Genomic DNA, 17,991 nt, shown 5'->3' on the forward strand with positions numbered 1-17,991 from the left:
TCATTGGGTGACTCCTGGTTCTTGTGTTATGTGAAGGGGTAAACAGCACATCCCTAAGCACTTTGTCTGCATCATTCATGATTTTACAGACCTCTGTCACATCCTGCTCTTTAGTCATTGCTGAACAGTCCCTGCCTTTTTAACTTCTCCTCATATGGAAACTGTTCCATACCCTTAGTCATGTCTGTCACCTTTCTCTGCACCTCTTCTCATTTGGGTATCTTCTTTGAGATGGGGAACCAGAACTGCACACAATATTCCAGATGTGGGTGTACCATGGATTTATACAGTGGCATTACGACATTTTCTGTTTTATTATCCATCATTTTTCTTATGGTTCCTAACATTGTTATCTTTTGTTGACTGCTGCTGCACATTGAGTGGATGTTCTCAGAGAACTACCCAAAATGACTCCAATATCTCTTTCTTGAGTGGTAGCAGTTAATTTAGACCCCATCATTTTATATGTAGAGTTGGGATTATTTTTTCCTATGTGCATTACTTTGCACTTATCAACATTGAATTTCATCTGCCATTTTGTCACCCAGTTTTGTGAGATGCCTTTGTAACTCTTTGCAGTCTGCTTTGGACTTAACTATCTTGAGTAGTTGTGTATCGCTTGCCAATTTTGCCACCTCACTGTTTACCCCTTTTTCCAGATCATTTAGGAATATGTTGAATAGGACTGGTCCCAGAACAGACCCCTGGGGGACACAGCTACTTATCTCTCTCCATTCTGAAAACTGACCATTTATTCCTACCGTTTGGTTCCTATCTTTTAACCAGTTACCAATCCATGAGAGGACCTTCCCTCTTATCCCATGACTGCTTACTTTGCTTAAGAGCTTTTGGTGAGGGACCTTGTCAAAGGCTTTCTGAAAATCTAAGTACACTATATCCCCTGGATCACCCTTGTCTACATGCTTGTTGACCCCCTCAAAGAATTCTAGTAGATGGGTGAGGCATGATTTCCTTTTACAAACACCATGTTGACTCTTCCTCAACAAATTATGTTCATCCATGTGTCTGACAATCTTGTTCTCTACTATAGTTTCAACCAATTTGCCCGGTACTGAAGTCAGGCTTACCGACCTGTAATTGCTGCGATCAGCTCTGGAGCCCGTTTTAAAAATTGGATTCACATTAGCTATCCTCCAGTCATTTGGTACAGAAGCTGATTTAAATGATAGGTTACAGACTACAGGTAGTAGTCCTGCAATTTCACATTTGAGTTCCTTCAGGACTCTTGGGTGAATCCCATCTGGTCCTGGTGACTTATTACAGTTCAGTTTATCAATTTGTTCCAAAACTTCCTCTAATGACACCTCAATCTGGGACAGTTCCTCAGATGTGTCACCAAAAAGGAATGGCTCGGGTGTGGGAATCTCCCTCACATCCTTTAGGGGGAAAATGTATGCAAATAATTTAGTTTCTCCAAATAGCTTTGTCTTCCTTGAGTGCTCCTTTAGTCTCTCCATCACCTAGTGGCCTCACTGCCTATTTGGCAGGCCTCCGGTTTCTGATGTACTTAAAATTTTGTTGCTATTAGTTTTTGTGTTCTTAGCTAGTTGCTCTTCAAATTCTTTCTTGGTCTGCCATATTATACTTTTACACCGGACGTACAGAGTTTATGCTCTTTTCTATTTTCCTCACTAGGATCTGACTTCCACATTTTAAAAGGAGGCCTTTTTGCCTCTAGCCACCTCTAGCTCCCCTGTCCTTAACGGCTGGGCCTGTCCTGCAGCTCAGATAGTGCACGTGAGTTGTGGGCATTGCTCAGCACCGATTCACAGACACCCAGGTTGGAGGCCACACGCTTGCTCCTAGCAATTTGACCCTGGCTATAGAGTCAGAAGGGCTCCAGAGCAAGCTCTGGGGTTTGCCAAACCCTTGATTCCTCTGGCCGACGGCCCCATGTGGGGCTTGCTAATGAGCACTCACTCTGAGCACCACCCACTTGGGCTGGTGTTTCTGTCGCAGATCCAACTTCAGTACGTCTCAAACCAGTTCTGAGCAAGACAAAAGGAGGCTGCTCCCGAGTATGAAGACCATCCCCTGAACACACAATCTGTTTGCGTGACCCCCAGTTGTAGTGAGCACCTGGCACACGACGAGCGTGAAAAGCCATCCCTTACTGACAGAATGCTAGAAAGATGTAGGTGCTAACTTACCGCTGGGCCCATGGGTCCCACGAGCCCCTGCTCACCCTGTGTGCAAAGAACAGGAAAAGAATTAGCATTATGATGCACATGTGGCCACCCACAGCCTCTTCCTGGGGCTATTTCTCCATCACCCCCATGCTGATGTCACCTCCCCATCTAGGGGTGCTGCGGCCCCCCCTGAGCAGTGGGAAGGAGAATGCAGCAGGCTGTGCCTCCCCTGTAGCCCCCAGCACCGCCCACCCTGAGCACAGCTGCTGACAGTGCTCACGCACCGCCGACAGATACAGGGGCCCTGGGACATTTGGGGAATTGCGTCCGCGTTGTCGACAACACGCCCGACTGCCCTGCAACCTCTCTAACCATGAGCCAGCCTCAAACTCTCCTCGCTCCTGCAGTGAGCTGACCTCCCTCGGCAGGATCGGCCCTGGCAGCTGTTGGGGGGGCCAAAGGGCAGGGACGGCTCAGTGCCCTGGCTAAGCATCGGAAGGAGGTGGGGGGGGGTTGAGCTGAAGGAGATGGGTGCAGGGACAGAGCAATGTAGGCCAGTGGTTGTTGGCGGTCACAGTGCAGTGAGTCATGGCCAGCTGCAGCCCCAATTTCCCAGGCTGGCATGGGGACTGGGTGTGAGTCCTCACTGCATCCCCCGGCTGCTCAGTGTAGCCACTGCCCCCCCAGAGGCAGAGAAACCTTCATGTGAAACTAGCCCCTGCCCTGGGGCTGGCCACCCCTGACTTCCCAGGGCGTGGCGCTCCACCCTGCCCTGGAGCGCCCAACGCTGGGTGAGCACCCAAAGCAGGCCAGGGGAGAGCCCGAGTCCGTGCGTGACCTTGTCTCCTTTCATGCCGGCTGAGATGCCCGTCCCATCTGGGCTGATGATCGCTCCAGGCTCTCCTTTCTCACCCTTCCAGCAGGAGATAAAACAAGCAGGAGTCAGAAGAGAGACAACCCAGCCCCTGCCCAAACAGCTGCCTTCCCACGGCTCTCTGCGGCTGCCCAGGTGGCAAAGGAGAGCTGCTCTCAGAGTTTCTCTAACAGTTAAATACAAGCCCATGAGCGTCACAGAGGGCTACGCTCCAGCGGTGAACTCACCCTGGGTGGGGCGGTGCTCTGCTGCCCGGCCCAAGAGCAGACTGTGACCTAAGAGAGGTATGGCTGACAAACGGAGGGGGACTTTTGTCCCTTTCCTTTGCTTCTCTCTGGGCTCCCAGTGTGGGAGACCACAGTTTACCGTAGTAAAGTGTCATTGCTAAAGACTGGGGCTAACGAAAAATAATGGCACAAATTACTCATAGATTCTTAGGTCAGAAGAGACCACGGTCATCATCCAGTCTGAGCTCCTGCACAGCACAGGCCAGAGACCTGCGCCACAATAATCCCTAGAGCAGAGTTTATAGACAAACATCCAATCTGGATTTAAGAAGTGCCAGTGATGGAGAATCCATGACCGTTGGTAAGATGTTCCAATGGTTCATTGTCCTAATGGTTAAAAATGTACACCTCATTTCCCGTTTCAATTTGTCTAGCCTCAACTTCCAGCCATTGGATCCTGTTAGACCTTTCTTGGCTAGATTATCAAATATTTGTTCCCCATGTTTTGTCACCCAGGTAATCAAGTCACCCCTTAACCTTCTCTAAGTTAAAGAGGTTGAGCTCCGTGAGTCTATCACTAATTTTTTAATCATTCTCGTGGCTCTTCTCTGACCCCTCTCCAATTCATCAACATCCTTCCTGAATTGTGGGCACCAGACCTGGACACAGGATGGAAGCAGCGGTGGCAGGGGTAAATACAGGGGTAAAATAACCTCTCTCCTCCTACGCGAGATTCCCGTCTCTGCATCCCAGCACCGCACAGCTCAGTTTGCTCAGCTCCATTGTGAGCATCAGGGGACAGATGCAAGAGCTCTAGCACAGCAAGAGCTCCCTGAGCCAAGCTGGGGCTCCTCGCGGCATCATGGAAACCCCATGACTGGAGACATTCAGAACAAGACTCAACGAAAGGCAGCAGGGAGCAGTCCTGCAGCAGCAGTGGGGATGGAGGGATGGGATAAGCCAGTAGGTGATTTTACACCCGGCATTTCTGTCATTCCGCTGGGTTCACTGGGACCCTGCTGCTGGAAGGAGCACAGCTGTTCTCCTATTACTCTCCTGGGATCTGGTGACGCCTCACAGAGCAACGGCCGCCAGCATGGTAGCTCAGGTACCTGACCCAATATGAATTTCCATGCCCCAAGGAGTCCAAGGCCAGTGCTGTGACAGGATTGTGTCTGGTCCCTTCCACTACGAACTGGGAGCCGGTGAGTACCCATCGGTGGGGCTGGGAGTCAGAGAGCAGGAACTTGTAGACACAAGGAACATCACATCGCCACAAATCAAAATCACCCAGTGAGCACTAGGGACAGAGACAAGCAGACAGGCCAGCCTACCTTTGGTCCTGGAGTGCCTGGGAAACCTGGCTCTCCTGAGTCTCCTTTAGCTCCCACTGGGCCCTGCAAACGGAAGCAGGGAGGAACAGCCATGAAGACAGTGTAGTGATGCAGGACACTCCTTTACTTCCAGTACTGTGGGCTTCCCCCAGGGGGGCTGGAACAATCTGTACAGTGGGGGTGCTGAGAGCCATTGAACCAAACTGTAAACCCTGGATATGATGGAGTCCACTTCAAGCCATTACCCCTAGTTCCAGCACCTATGACTTCTTCCAAGGTGGGGCAGGCAGGGAGACACCTTCCCAGGGGTTAGAAAGCTCAGGCCCACAGAAGATGTTCGCAGCTTGCTTCACAAGCAGCCTGGTTGCTTTGGCAGGCAGGAGTTTGCACTTAATGTATTTGGCCAAAAACACCCAAACAAACGTCTGCAATGTATTACTGCAGGCAAATGTACCGTGTGGCCCCAGCGTGTCTCGCACAGCCTGTGTCGCGAGCGCGTCTCCACAGACAATGTTACTCAGCCGTGTAAACCCTTAAAGCTCTTGAAAGTGACGGGAATCGAAATGAACCTCAGCTCTGGCCCAGTCACAAGCAGGCCTCCACAAACGCCCCGACCCACCATCTGACAGAGTCGGTGTCTCGTGGGTGCCATGTTAGGAACAGGGAAGAGGCCAGCTAGTGTATGCCGGCTTTGACTCCAGTGGGGCTACACGGGGGATTTACATCAGCTGGGGATCTGGCTCAGAGAGAAACTCAACATTTAGCTCCAGGTCCAGGCTGTGAACACCCCGGATTGGTGGGTGTCTGGATCTGGGGGGATGGTTCGGGCTCCCACCGGGGACATGGGCTCCTCAGCACGGGGCCCAGGTAACTTTCCCATTCTCAGGGCTCTGTCAGTAAAACCATAAAGCTACTCACCGGGAAGCCAGCTTGGCCTTGTCTGCCCTGAGGAAAGAAACAGACACCTGTAAACTCTCTCTCCTCAGGCACTGGGAGAAGTGTAAAACCGTTGGTGCACAAAGGGGACTGCTGGGGCTGCTGGCGGGGCAAATGGCAGGGGGATGCTCAGGACTACGTACCTCAGGGCCTGGTAAACCAGCTAATGCTTTCTGAAAAGGAAAAGATACATATTAGACCACGGACCCCCGCTACCTTCCTCCTGCCTACCTCAGCGATGCCCAGAACTGACTTTCCGCCAAGGGAGGGGCTGACCCAAAGCCCCCTGGGGTCAATAGGAGACTTTGCACTAACTTCAGCCGGCTTTGGCTCAGGTCCACTGCTCTGCTTGCTAAGGGCGATGTGCCCTCTCCCAGCGTGAAATGCCCCCGCTGAATTCGGAAGGCCATGCCGATGGGTTTGGTCCTTTCCACTTAGTGCCAATTATTCCCTCTCCCACTGACATGCTTTTATCCTCTCTGCTGCACGCAGCCATTGTGTCAGGGCCTGGAGCCACAGGCCCTGTGCTGAAGATCTCACCATTTAAAACAGTTAGAGATAACCAAGCAAGCTGTCTGAGCCGTTAGGAACATAGCCTAAGACAGACCTCTGCCCATTTACTCAGTTTAGCTTCTGTTTAACCGTCCCATCAGTTTGTTCTAGCCCATGTCTTTAATCAGTCATTCACACGTCCAGGGGCACACGCGCGTCCTGTCGTCGTGTTCAGGGTGAACATGGGTGGCGCTGGGCTGGGCTGGATTTCCTGCGGTGTACTTTTAGTTATAGCACTGGCCTGGTCTAGCTCCCATTTGTCTGCGTTTCAGCTCCAGCCAGCTCTGACTTCCCTTTGCCTAAACCCTCCCCTCTCTTCTTTCCTCTGCCAGCCCCTGCTGGAGCTCCCTGCCCTCCCACCTGGCCCTCTGAACAGTGCTAACGTTCACACAGCTGAGTATGCAAAATGGCAACGGCCTCCACTCGCACGGGTCTCGATCCTGCAACTGGAGGAGGACAGGCAGCAACTGGCCCCTGCCCGGAGCCCTGCCCAGGCACGAGGTGCAGCAGGGCTGGCCCACGCGTTGCTTCTCTGAACTCACAGGGGTATCAGCGTGTGGGAGCGCTCTCAGTTTCGGGGCTTTTACTCCGAGTTAAACAGGTGCCTCTCCCCAGGGAGCAGCTCCACAGCCCGGAGCAGTCCCGCCAACAGTGACACACCTGCTGACGTGCACTCAAACGCAGCCCGGCTCCAAGCTGCATGAGCCGTGGGATGCTGGGGCCCCAGCTGGGGGTCAGCACCAGCCCATAGTAACTCACCAGTGCCCGGCGGGCACAAGGTGCTGCTCAGCCGGGTGCTAAGCCTGAGGGAACTGGCACACAGCAGCCGGTTGTGACTGCTGCCAGAGTGTGGGCAGAGAGGGAACAGCCTGGGCAGAGGGGGCCCAGAGACAGGAGTGCAGGCCGCAGGGGAGACGCGTCCTTACCTCTTCACCCGACGCATAGATGACCTGCCCCGGGGGTCCAGGGAGCCCAGGGGGGCCTGGGGAGCCCACTCCATCTTGGCCTCGTTCACCCTGAGAAAGACAATTCAGTGCAGGCTTCCTTCCTACTGCACCCAACCTCAGCCCACACGGCCCCCTCTCGCAACTGCAGGGCCTGCCCCCCCTTACAACCGTTGGCGCAGGCCCCCGAGCCCAGACTGTGCCTCCTCCACCTTGCCCCCATGGTGCTAGGCCCATGAACCCAGACGGCGCCCCCCACCTCGCCAGGCCCCCGATCCCAAACTGCACCCCTTCCAGCCCGATGAGGCTGGGTTCCCAATCCTAGCCTCCCCCCGCCGCCCTGAGCAGCTGGGGGTGGAGACAGAGCTTCGTGATCAGAGCAGCCCAGAGGCTGGTGGGCCAGAAGCTGGGCTGGGCCGGCATGGAGGGAAGGGAGCCAGCCAAGCAGGGATGAGACACTGTTCAGAATCAACAAGGGACCAAAATACGCACACAGATGCCACCCCTGAACCAGAGCAGAGCTCAAGGGGCTGGGGGAGATCGCGCCGTGTGCTCCACAGAGAACAGCAGCGTGCCCCAGCACCCAGCACAGTACTCACCTTAGCCCCCTGGATGCCCTTGTCACCTTTGGGTCCCTGCAACGAGAAGCGGAGGTGAGAGCTGCTCACCTCCGGGCCCAGGAGAGAGACACAACACAACACACAATCTTCACATTGCTAGGGTGGCCTCTGAATCCACACTCCAGGCATCAAGTGGCAAAGTGCCAGCCTGGCAGAAGGGGCAGGCTCTGGTACCTACGAGGGTCTAGCGCTCACTTTAGAGACAAACTGGTCCTGCCTCCGCCGTCACGGGAACAGCAGGGGAGCTGGTCCAGAGAGAGCAAAGAGACAGAACAGGCTCAAATGTCCCGGGACGTCTCCTGTGGCTACCAGGCTGTCCCCATTCGCGACCGTGCGGCGAGGGACAGCCCTGGCGGGAACGGCGCCATCACACAGGCGAGCCGCACGAATGAACCAGGAACGGAGGAGCTGAGCCTGACGAGGTAACCAAATGGGGTGAAACAGTCCTCCTTGGGGCTAGCGGGAGTTTCAGCTCTGCTGATGAGAACGCCCATGCCTCTTGGCATGGCCCATCCTGTCCCCAGGAGAACAGCAGATGCGCCCCAGGATCTATCTGCTAATGGAGTTTATACACCAGTGCAGTCTCTGCACCTGGGGCAGGGCAGGGCACCAAAAGGAATCGGAAACCTGGCCAAACACAGAGCAGAATGGGACCCTCTGGAGTGCTGGGGGTGTGGGCAGGGACAGCGCGTGGAAGAGATGGGAACCGGGCAGGGGTGGGAAGCGATGGCCAGTGACGGGCTGTGAACAGCCCAGGCAGGTCTGCTCAGCCGACGGAGAGCGACTCAGATGCATTTCATTGGTCTGCAGCGAGGACTTCAGTGACAGGGCAAGGGACACCTGACATTTGCCGCTGGGGAGCAGAACATCGGTATGTGTCACTTGAACGGTACATAGCAGTGAGAACAATCCAGGCCCTGCATCCGCAACCAGCGCGTGCTGAAATCGCCCCACTGCAAACACCTGGGCAGGGGCTCTGAGAATAACAGAGACTCCAGAGTCCACAAAGAGCAGTTAGGGTGGGTCAGGGAGCTGGAATCCCAACACTCACCTGAGGTCCTGGGAAACCTTCCAGCCCTGGGCGCCCATCCACACCTGGAGCCCCGTGGTCCCCCTGGAACACACAGACAACCATAGCACATTGAGACTTTGCTTTTGGCACTGAGAGCCTTGGTCTTTGGGGGTGTGACTCGCATTCCAACAGTCCAGAGTCTGGCTGCCACAGGGCCCCACCCAGCTCTAGGCAGACCCCCTAAGCGACCACACAAGGGTTTTGGGTGGATTCTGTGTCACAAAACCACACACTTTACAAATCTGCGTGATGACACTGTTGAGCATTTTGAAATATCAACCTGTCATTCCATCTCACCACCCCGTCCACCCAGAACCAGTAAGAGTGCGTGTGATCTGCTGCATACAAAATTAAGTTCTAATCTACGAAATGCATGTATTTAACACTTGCTACAGCCATCAGTACCTATGTATTTGAATCACAGGCGTACAGGAGGAGGGGAGTCGGGGCAGCCCTTGATTTTCATTAGATATACCGACCACTCTTTTAATGTGAAAAATATTCAGCGCATTATAAATATATTCAAAAAGAAGAATATTTTGAAACAAATTCTTAACATTGGAATCATTCTAAATGATTAGTGATCTCCCTCATTCAGACCACAGCTGAGTGCCCCACGATGTCATTGCTTGTCATCTCCCAAAGCTAAAGCTGATTTTGTCAGGTCATTGCTACACACCAGACCTCCCTGCCTTGCACAGAACTTGCTCCATGGCAGTTTGGCGCGGTTGCATACGCATCTCATAGATTTACAAAGTGCATCACTCTCACAAGAGCGCTTGTTTAACTTCAAAATATCTGGAGAGCAAGCACGGCACTGTCTGCTACGGTTTTTGGAAGGAGAGATTTGTCAGGGCGGATCCATCCCTAATGGATTCCAAACACTTTTACCCACACACGCATGGAGAGGTGCTCATTTTCCATTTTCTTTACATGCTTCGGTTACTGAGGGTAAGGAGCTGAGCTCTGGTGGTACCTTTGCCAATTCTTGCTGCCCGATTTCTGCCCTGTGTCCGACGTGGTGGCACAATTTGAGTGCCTGCAGCAGGCAGCCATGAATTTGGTTGCCTGTTCGATGACACCAGGCTCTGCTGCACTGATGTCACCCCGCAGAGAGAGGGAGCATCTAGCACACAGAATCTTCAACACAGTGCCTTTGCCAAGGCCATACTAGTTAGCTACTGTATCACAGCCTGAGTGCATGGGGAGCTAACAGCCCTGGTACAAGGTGAGCCTGTTCCTAATTAGCAGTAGCATGGATGTCTAGTCCAGCTCTCCCTTGGATTGAGGGGGTTCCATGCTCACTAAAGATATTGCACCCTGTTTGCAGTAATGGTGCAGGAGCGAGACAAATACGTCAGTGTCGTCTGATAACACGGATATTCCCACCAGTTCCTCTTTCGTGACCATCACCATTTGTTGTACAAGGATGCTGTCGGCCTCCTCATAAGAGATGGCCATATCTTCTCGGTTGATCACCACACCTCCCTGGTTTATTTCAATCGGGCTGCCATCTCTGCCTGTGACGATTAGCTTGTGCTTTAGTATGAGTCGTTAAACTTCTTGTCTTGAATGAGTTCTATACAAATCTTATCAATCAACTGCGTCTTATTTTCAGTAACCATCAAGACAATTTTCTGTGGAGGTGTGACAGAGTGTGCTGAAAGAAAAGGAGGACTTGTGGCACCTTAGACACTAACAAATTTATTTGAGCATAAGCCACAGGGTTCTATCACACCTGCCATAGAAAAAGAGCAGCAAAGAAGCCCTCCAAACGGCCTAGAGAGACTGTGCAGGGAGCAGCAAATCAGAGGGTTGCAGACCCATTTAGAAGGCGCTGTAGAGTGAGAGTCAGACAGTTGCTGCCTGGAGTTGGAGGAGTGAGGACTGTGTTCTGGGCTGGCTAAAGGAGCAGCACCACAGACAGATCAGATGCTGGCAGGGACCAGGGGAGTAAGAGAGAGGTCCTCACTGGCTGCTGGGACTGAGAAAAGGACTTTGGCCCTACAGTAAGGGTGAAGCATTTGTGAAGGTGCTGGAGCGGGGGAGTGGGCCAGGGAACCTAGCAGCACAGTGATTAATTAAAGGGGTTTTGTTTTGTTGAAAGGCCACAGACTGTGTGTGAGACTTGGCTGGAGGGCTGAGTCACTGAAACCGCCTGAGAAACCAGCAACAGAGGTCACCACAGACTGAGGGAGGTGCAGATGCACACCCAGGCAGGGGGTGCTCACAAGAGGTGCGTACCACCTTGTTGCAGGAGGTAGCTGTGTGCTTATATTCAACAGATGCACTTCCGTTTGTTTCTGTAGCTCTGCTAGATCTTACGACCCTCTCTGTGCTGAATTCTTGGAACCTGCCAAAGACAAGATACACATTACCTGCCGCTAGCTTGTGCTCAAGGCGGACTTTGAAACTGGTCATAAAGTCCTTGAATAGATAAAGGCTAGTGTCCAATAAAGTCCTTGAATAAAGTCCTTGAATAGATAAGGCTAGTGTCCAATACCAACCCGTACATGCTTTTTTTGGTCACTGCCAGTGTCTCCACTACCCTTGACATTGTGCCATACAACCACCTGGGCCAGCTACGTTCAAATTCTGGCATTTGGTGAACAGCACGTGTAAGCATGCGTTCACTCATTGTTTGTGGCGTCTCCTGCTGGCTGTCCTGGGAATTAGCTCCGCCAGTCTTGCGCTCTCCCTCCAGTGGTGTCTTCCCCCACCTTGTCTCACTCCGTGGCCCTGCTCACTCCAGGATCAGCAGTCTTCCCTTCGTGGCTTGGCCTCTGGCCAAGTCACTAAGGTCCTCCCCTGCCGGGGAATTCAAAGTCTTTTCAGACCCACTGTCTGGCTGGTGTCTCCCATATCCTGGCCACTCCCCAGTGACTGGTTGGGGAACCCAGGCCCACCCTCTACACTGGGTTCTAGTCCAGGAACCCTGTAACAAGCAGCCATAGTCCGGGTACAGTCCTATGCCTTGCTGCTGTTTCTCTGGGCTTCTTCCTACCTATCTGGCTTCCCCACTCTCTGGGTTTGCCAGCCTCCAACTCTCTCCCCTCAGAGAGACTGCAGCCTACCCGAGCACCAGCTCCCATCTGCAGTCAGTTACCTGGTGTTATACAGGAAGAAGAGGTGGGTGAGGCTTTTTTTAAACAACTAACACAATCAGCCAAAGCCCAAGACTTGGTGGTGATGAGGGACTTCAGGTACTTAGACATCTGTTGGGAAAATAACACAGCAAGATCCAGATTATCCAACAAGTTCTTGGAATGTATAGGAGACCATTTTTTATTTCAGAAGGTGGAGAAAGCTACAAGGGGAGAGGCTGTTCTAGATTTGATTTTGACAAATAGGAAGGAACTGGTTGAGAATTTGAAAGTGGAAGGCAGCTTGGGTGAAATGATAGAATTCATGATTCTAAGGAATGGTAGGAAGGAGAACAGCAAAATAAAGACAGTGGATTTCAAGAAGGCAGACTTTAGCAAACTCAGGGAGTTGGTAGGTAAGATCCCATGGGAAGTAAGTCTAAGGGGAAAAACAATTGAAGACAGTTGGCAGTTTCTCAAAGAGACTTTACTAGGGAACAAGAGCAAACTAGCCTACTGCGTAGGAAAGGTAGGCTGTATGGCAAGAGACCACCCTGGCTTTACCAGGAGATCTTCAATGATCTAAAAATCAAAAAAGAATCCTACAAAAAGTGGAAATTAGGTCAAATTATAAAGGATGAATATAAACGAACAACACAAGTATGTAGGAACAAAATTAGAAAGGCCAAGGCACAAAACGAGATCAAACTAGCTAGAGACACAAAGGGTAACAAGAAAACATTCTACAAATACATTAGAAGCAAGAGGAAGACCAAGGACAGGGTAGGCCCGTTACTCAATTGCCGGGGGGTAGGGGGGCTTGCGCAGGGGAAATAAGAACAGAAAATGTGGAAATGGCAAAGGTGCTTAATGACTTCTTTGTTTCGGTTTTCACAAGAAGGATGGTGGTGACTGGACATCTAACATAGTGAAAATGAGGTAGGCTAGAGGCTAAAATAGGAAAAGAACAAGTTAAAAATTACTTAGATAAATTAGTTGTCTTCAAGACAACAGGGCCTGATGAAATACATCCTAGAATACTCAAGGAGCTCACTGAGGAGATATCGGAGCCATTAGCGATTATCTTTGAAAAAAGTCATGGAAGATGGGAGAGATTCCAGAAGACTGGAAAAGCGCAAATCTAGTGCCCATCTATAAAAATGGAAATAAGGACAACCCAGGGAATTACAGACCGGTCAGCTTAATTTCTGTATCCAGAAAGATAATGGAACAAATAATTAATCAATCAATTTGCAAACATCTAGAAGATAATAAGGTGATAAGTAACAGTCAGCATGAATTTGTCAAGAACAAATTGTGTCAAACTAACCTGACAGCTTTCTTTGACGGGCTAACAAGCCTTGTGGATGGGGGAGGAAGCTGTAGACATGGTATATCTTGACTTTAGTAAAGCTTTTGATACTGTCTGGCATGACCTTCTCATAAACAAACTAGGGAAATGCAACCTGGATGGAGCTACTATAAGGTGGGTGCATAACTGGCTGGAAAACCGTTCCCAGAGAGTAGTTATCAGTGGGTCACAGTCATCCTGGAAGGGCATAATGAGTGGGCTCCCACATGGATCAATTTAATATCTTCATCAATGATTTAGATAATGGCATAGAGAGTACACGTATAAAGTTTGCGGATGATACTAAGCTGGGAGGGGTTGCAAGTGCTTTGGAGGATAAGATTACAATTCAAAATGATCTGGACAAACTGGAGAAATGGCCTGAAGTAAATAGGATGAAATTTAGTAAGGACAAATGCAAAGTACTCCATTTAAGAAGGAACAATCAGTTGCACACATACAAAAAGGAAGGAGTACCCGCGGAAAGGGATCTGGGGGTGATAGTGGACCACAACTTAAATATGAGTTAACAGTGTAACAACTGTTGCAAAAAAAGTGAACATCATTCTAGGATGTATTAGCAGGATTGTTGTAAGCAAGACATGAGAAGTAATTCTTCGGTTCTACTCCGTGCTGATTAGGCCTCAACTGGAGTATTGGACTGGAGTGTCCAGTTCTGGGCGCCACATTTCAGGAAAGATGTGGACAAACTGGAGAAAGTCCAGAGAAGAGCAACAAAAATGATTAAAGGTCTAGAAAACATGACCCATGAGGGAAGATTGAAAAAATGGGGTTTGTTTCGTCTGGAAAAAGAGAAGACTGAGTGGGGACATGATAACATTTTCAAGTACATACAAGGTTGTTACAAGGAGGAGGGAGAAGAATTGTTCTTCTTAACCTCTGAGGATAGGACAAGAAGCAATGGGCTTAAATTGCAGCAAGGGCGGTTTAGGCTGGCCAATAGGAAAACTTCCTAATTGTCATGGTGGTTAAACACTGGAATAAATTGCTTAGGGAGGTTGTGGAATCTCCATCATTGGAGATTGATAAGAGCAGGTTAGACAAACACCTGTCAGGGATGGTCTAGATAACACTTAGTCCTGCCACGAGTCCAGGGGACTGGACTAGACGACCTCTCACGGGCCCTTCCAGTCCAGTGATTCTGTGTCACCATGGCTGCAGCTATACCTTGTGAAGGTGGCTTCAATGTATGTATCCTATTCCTGGAACATGGTGCAAGACATCCTCATCCTTTGTGAACTGCTCTAAGACGCTATCTGGCACGGATTCCATGGGTCGCAGGTCCTATAACCCTTTCCGTGTTAGGCCTTGCTGAAGCCCTAGGCATGGTTAACAATATGAACCAAAGACAGTCTGGTCTAAGCAGAACAGTAACACACCAGGTATTAGCTCGCCAAGCATGCACCTTCCTGACCAGAGAGCACGGTACAAGAACATCCCACATTCTCAAGAGATAGTCTCGGGCAGACATGTGTTAGTGTCCCTGTGACCCATTGGACAGGGCGCTAGGACCATGCTTTGCTAACAATAAACCTGGCCGAGCACCTTCGCCACCAAACTGAGCCTGTGGCCTCGAGTAACACTGAGATCTATGGATCAGCAGGTGCCAACGCGGGTGCTCCCGAACAGCAGAATCGCAGCGCTCTGCAGCACGCCCAGCTCTGGGCAGAGCGGGCACGCCCAGCTGCCAGGAAGTAAGGCAGCATCAGTGTCACCGTTTCCAGATGCAGCAGCCTGTCTCCTCTCTCTACGCTTACGTACACCATCACGTCTCAGTTCGGGGCGGGGGAGGGGGAGAGGCGTACCAGCAAGGTATACTGCTAATGCAGACATCACATATGTACCTCAGCGCTAACCCTGCTCCATAGCAAGGTATTCCTCTGAAGTTTTCATTACAAATCACTGAAATCCAACAGAAGCGGTTTCATATGTCACCTGGCTTGTCAGTCAGGAGGGGCATGCTATCAAGGGCTCACTTTTCAAAATGCCCAACAGTGACAAGGGGTCAGCAGGCACGTTCTCTGAACTCAGGGTCTTGACATTCAGAATCCACAAAAAAAAACACCCCCACAGTCTGGACACTAAAACACGGTACTGCCCAACACTTGCATTGGCTCCTGGTCTCCTCATGGACTGGGCGGGGCAGGAGTAGAGCCACCATCACTCCAGCTAGAACTCATAAGACAGGGTGCAAGATTTTCTGCAGCTCTATGAAGTGATCCTACCTTTTGTCCTGGCAAGCCAGGCAGCCCAGGGCTGCCAGTGTCCCCCTGGAAGGTAAAGAACAGTCAATCAGTAAGGAGGAGGAGCTCTCCTGCATGTAGCATGGGAAATGTGTGCTGGAAATGCACGTTTCAGAGGTTGCACAGACCACCCCATGGATCAGGCATGTGAGGGGGCCAAGGGGCTGACAGCCAAGCTCCCTTTATCCATGCTATGGCTCACCAACACTGTCCTTCCTTCCGAGGCAATGATTTCTCAAGGCACAAAGGGCAGTCAGATGGCTAATTTCCAATGGCTCAGCAGGAGCCAGGCCCCTACCTGCCCTTTGTGCCTCTGGGAACCTCTGCCCAGGCTTTCAGAGCACTTTCAGATGGGGTGGAGTTTGTCCCTGCACAAAAACAGCTCCTCGCTGGAAGAGGTGCCGTCTCAGCATAAACAATTCTGCTTGGAGGCAAAGGAATAACGAATATCACGGAAAAGTCCTGGGGGGACATCCTGGCTCCAGGGAATTCAATGGCAAAACTCCCTTTGATTCAGCAGGGCCAGGATTCCTCCCCATGCGTCTCCCTTGCAGACTGGTTGTGGGGCAGCACAGCGATACCCTGTGTAATATGTACTATGAATCGGTCAGCGCTCAGAACGGACCGGACATGCGCTGGTCAGATCGACCATGCTGAAAGGCTACTGCTCAGATTTTTTGAGACAACGGCATAATATCCTAACTCCTGCTGGGCTCTCCGCTGACTTCCGCGTTCCCACGTGATCTGTTCAATGCCTATTAGAGAAGGGGGCAGGGTCGTCTGTAACACACGCCAGAGTGGAGAACGTAGGAGGGCTGGGGAAAGTTCCCCACTCTGCGCAGGAGGGGGACTCCCCCGAGAAGAGCGCTCCCCAGGGACGGGAGCTGGACCAGCCCCAGGGACTGGCCCTTCCATCAGAGGACACGTGTCACTGCACTGCTTGGCTGGGGCTGAACAGCCCAAGTCTGCTAGGGCAGACGGGTACAAACAGATTCCCAGTGGCTCCTGACCTTGAGTCCGGGGATTCCTGGTGGCCCCTGTATGAACAGTGAATAAATACAACACGGTATCAGGCGAATGAGCGCGTGTCCCCTCAGAAGCCCCTGAACCGCTGGGTACTTTGGTGTTTGTTAATAATTTCGCTACAGGAGGACACCAGCGGAGCCCCCAGGATCACACGCTGCCCCTGGGGGCGCTGTCGCTCACTCCCAGCCAGCACCAGCAGGAGATGGCTTTTCCCAGCATCCCCGTTCCCGCGCTCTGCAAACACCTGCCCCTGCTGGCTCAACACTCCCTGCCTCACAAGCTGGCCTGCCATGGGTCCGGGCAGGCGCTGCCAGGCGAGCGGGCCTGCCGGGGGTCCGGGCAGGCGCTGCCTGGCAAGCCGGCCTGCTGGGGGTCTGGGAGGGGGTTGGCAGCTACAGGCTCGAGCTGCAGACATGAAGTCCATGGACCTGGGGGGGTCATTTCCTTGCTTAGCGTCCTGTGCAATGCCCGTTTCCTAGGCAGGGTGGAAGAATCCTCTGGAAGGGAGAGCCAGGGTTAACTGACGGCCAGGGGGACTTACCTGCAGCCCTTCGGGTCCGCGTTCTCCAGGAAAGGTAGAAAAGAAAGGCATCCCCGAGCCTTCCATGTCGCCCTAGGGTAACAAACACCCGGTGAGATGCAAACACGGCTCACTCCGCCACCCAGGCTGAAGCGAGGGCAGAAGCACAGAAGCCAGGCTGTTTTTTGCCAGGCAGAACCACAACAAGCAAACAGCGAATGGGAGCAGTGTCAGCCGGGAGCCCAGGGCCTAGCCGTCAGCTTGGCCTTTTCTTCACATAGCGAAGCAGTGGGGGGATGTGGTACCCGGGGCACGGCACGCAGGCCTCCACGCTCAGACAGCAGAACAGCAGCCGCCCGGGAGGCACCATTACTGTGCACAGCCAGAACCCCCAGGGGCAGGCCCTTCCCCTCCCCGTATCCCGCCGGAGCAGTGGGGAGGGAAAGGCTCCTCACACACTGGGAGGGACACCGGAGTTCTGCCCCACCACACTGCTGCAGGGCCTGCCAGCTCAAAGCCACTTGGCTAGCGCATTGCAGGTCAGAGTGAGGGGGCTGGGCACAAACGTCAGCCCAGAAAGGGGGTCCTACAAGCAAGAACTGGGATTCCATTAGGGTCCCACTGGAGGATCCAATGCAGGCACCAGAATGGGCAGACAACACGCTCCCCACGGGACCCTGAGTCTGGCCCCCCCAGAGCACACAGACAATGTGCCCCCTACAGGATCTGCCAAGTGGGGCCCGCACAGAGCACACTGGCAACGTGCTCCCCACGGGATGCCCCGGGTGGGGCCCCCCAGAGCACACGGGCAACGTGCCCCCAAGGGATGCCCCAGGTGGGGCCTCTGCAGAGAGCACGGGCAATGCTCTTCCCACAGAACCCCCTCAAGTGGGCCCCCCCCAGGGCACATGGGCAACGTGCTCCCTGCAGGACGCCTCAAGTGGGGCCCCCAGAGCACAAGGCAACGTGCTCCCCGTGCAGGATGCCCACTAACTGATGGCAGGAATGGAGTGTTAGGATTTCAATCTGCTTAGCAGC

The 17,991-nt window shown here is 52.4% G+C and overlaps 1 protein-coding gene across 5 annotated transcripts in view; it reads right to left on the reverse strand.

The window, feature by feature from the left end:
* Nucleotides 1-17,991, reverse strand: part of COL18A1 (collagen type XVIII alpha 1 chain) — a 247,174-nt gene that overhangs the window by 18,086 nt on the left and 211,097 nt on the right. For all 5 annotated transcript variants that reach the window (XM_048870499.2, XM_048870498.2, XM_048870496.2 and 2 more), the window contains 11 exons: nt 16,975-17,046; nt 16,418-16,444; nt 15,390-15,434; nt 8,689-8,751; nt 7,617-7,652; nt 7,000-7,089; nt 5,665-5,694; nt 5,504-5,530; nt 4,586-4,648; nt 2,989-3,063; nt 2,172-2,207 (listed from right to left, as the gene is read on the reverse strand). In XM_048870499.2, coding sequence (XP_048726456.1) covers nt 2,172-2,207; nt 2,989-3,063; nt 4,586-4,648; nt 5,504-5,530; nt 5,665-5,694; nt 7,000-7,089; nt 7,617-7,652; nt 8,689-8,751; nt 15,390-15,434; nt 16,418-16,444; nt 16,975-17,046 — 564 coding nt within the window. The remainder of the gene's footprint in view (nt 1-2,171; nt 2,208-2,988; nt 3,064-4,585; nt 4,649-5,503; nt 5,531-5,664; nt 5,695-6,999; nt 7,090-7,616; nt 7,653-8,688; nt 8,752-15,389; nt 15,435-16,417; nt 16,445-16,974; nt 17,047-17,991) is intronic.

The sequence above is a fragment of the Caretta caretta genome, chromosome 11 (genome assembly GCF_965140235.1).
Source record: "Caretta caretta isolate rCarCar2 chromosome 11, rCarCar1.hap1, whole genome shotgun sequence".
In the NCBI taxonomy this organism is placed as follows: Eukaryota; Metazoa; Chordata; order Testudines; family Cheloniidae; genus Caretta; species Caretta caretta.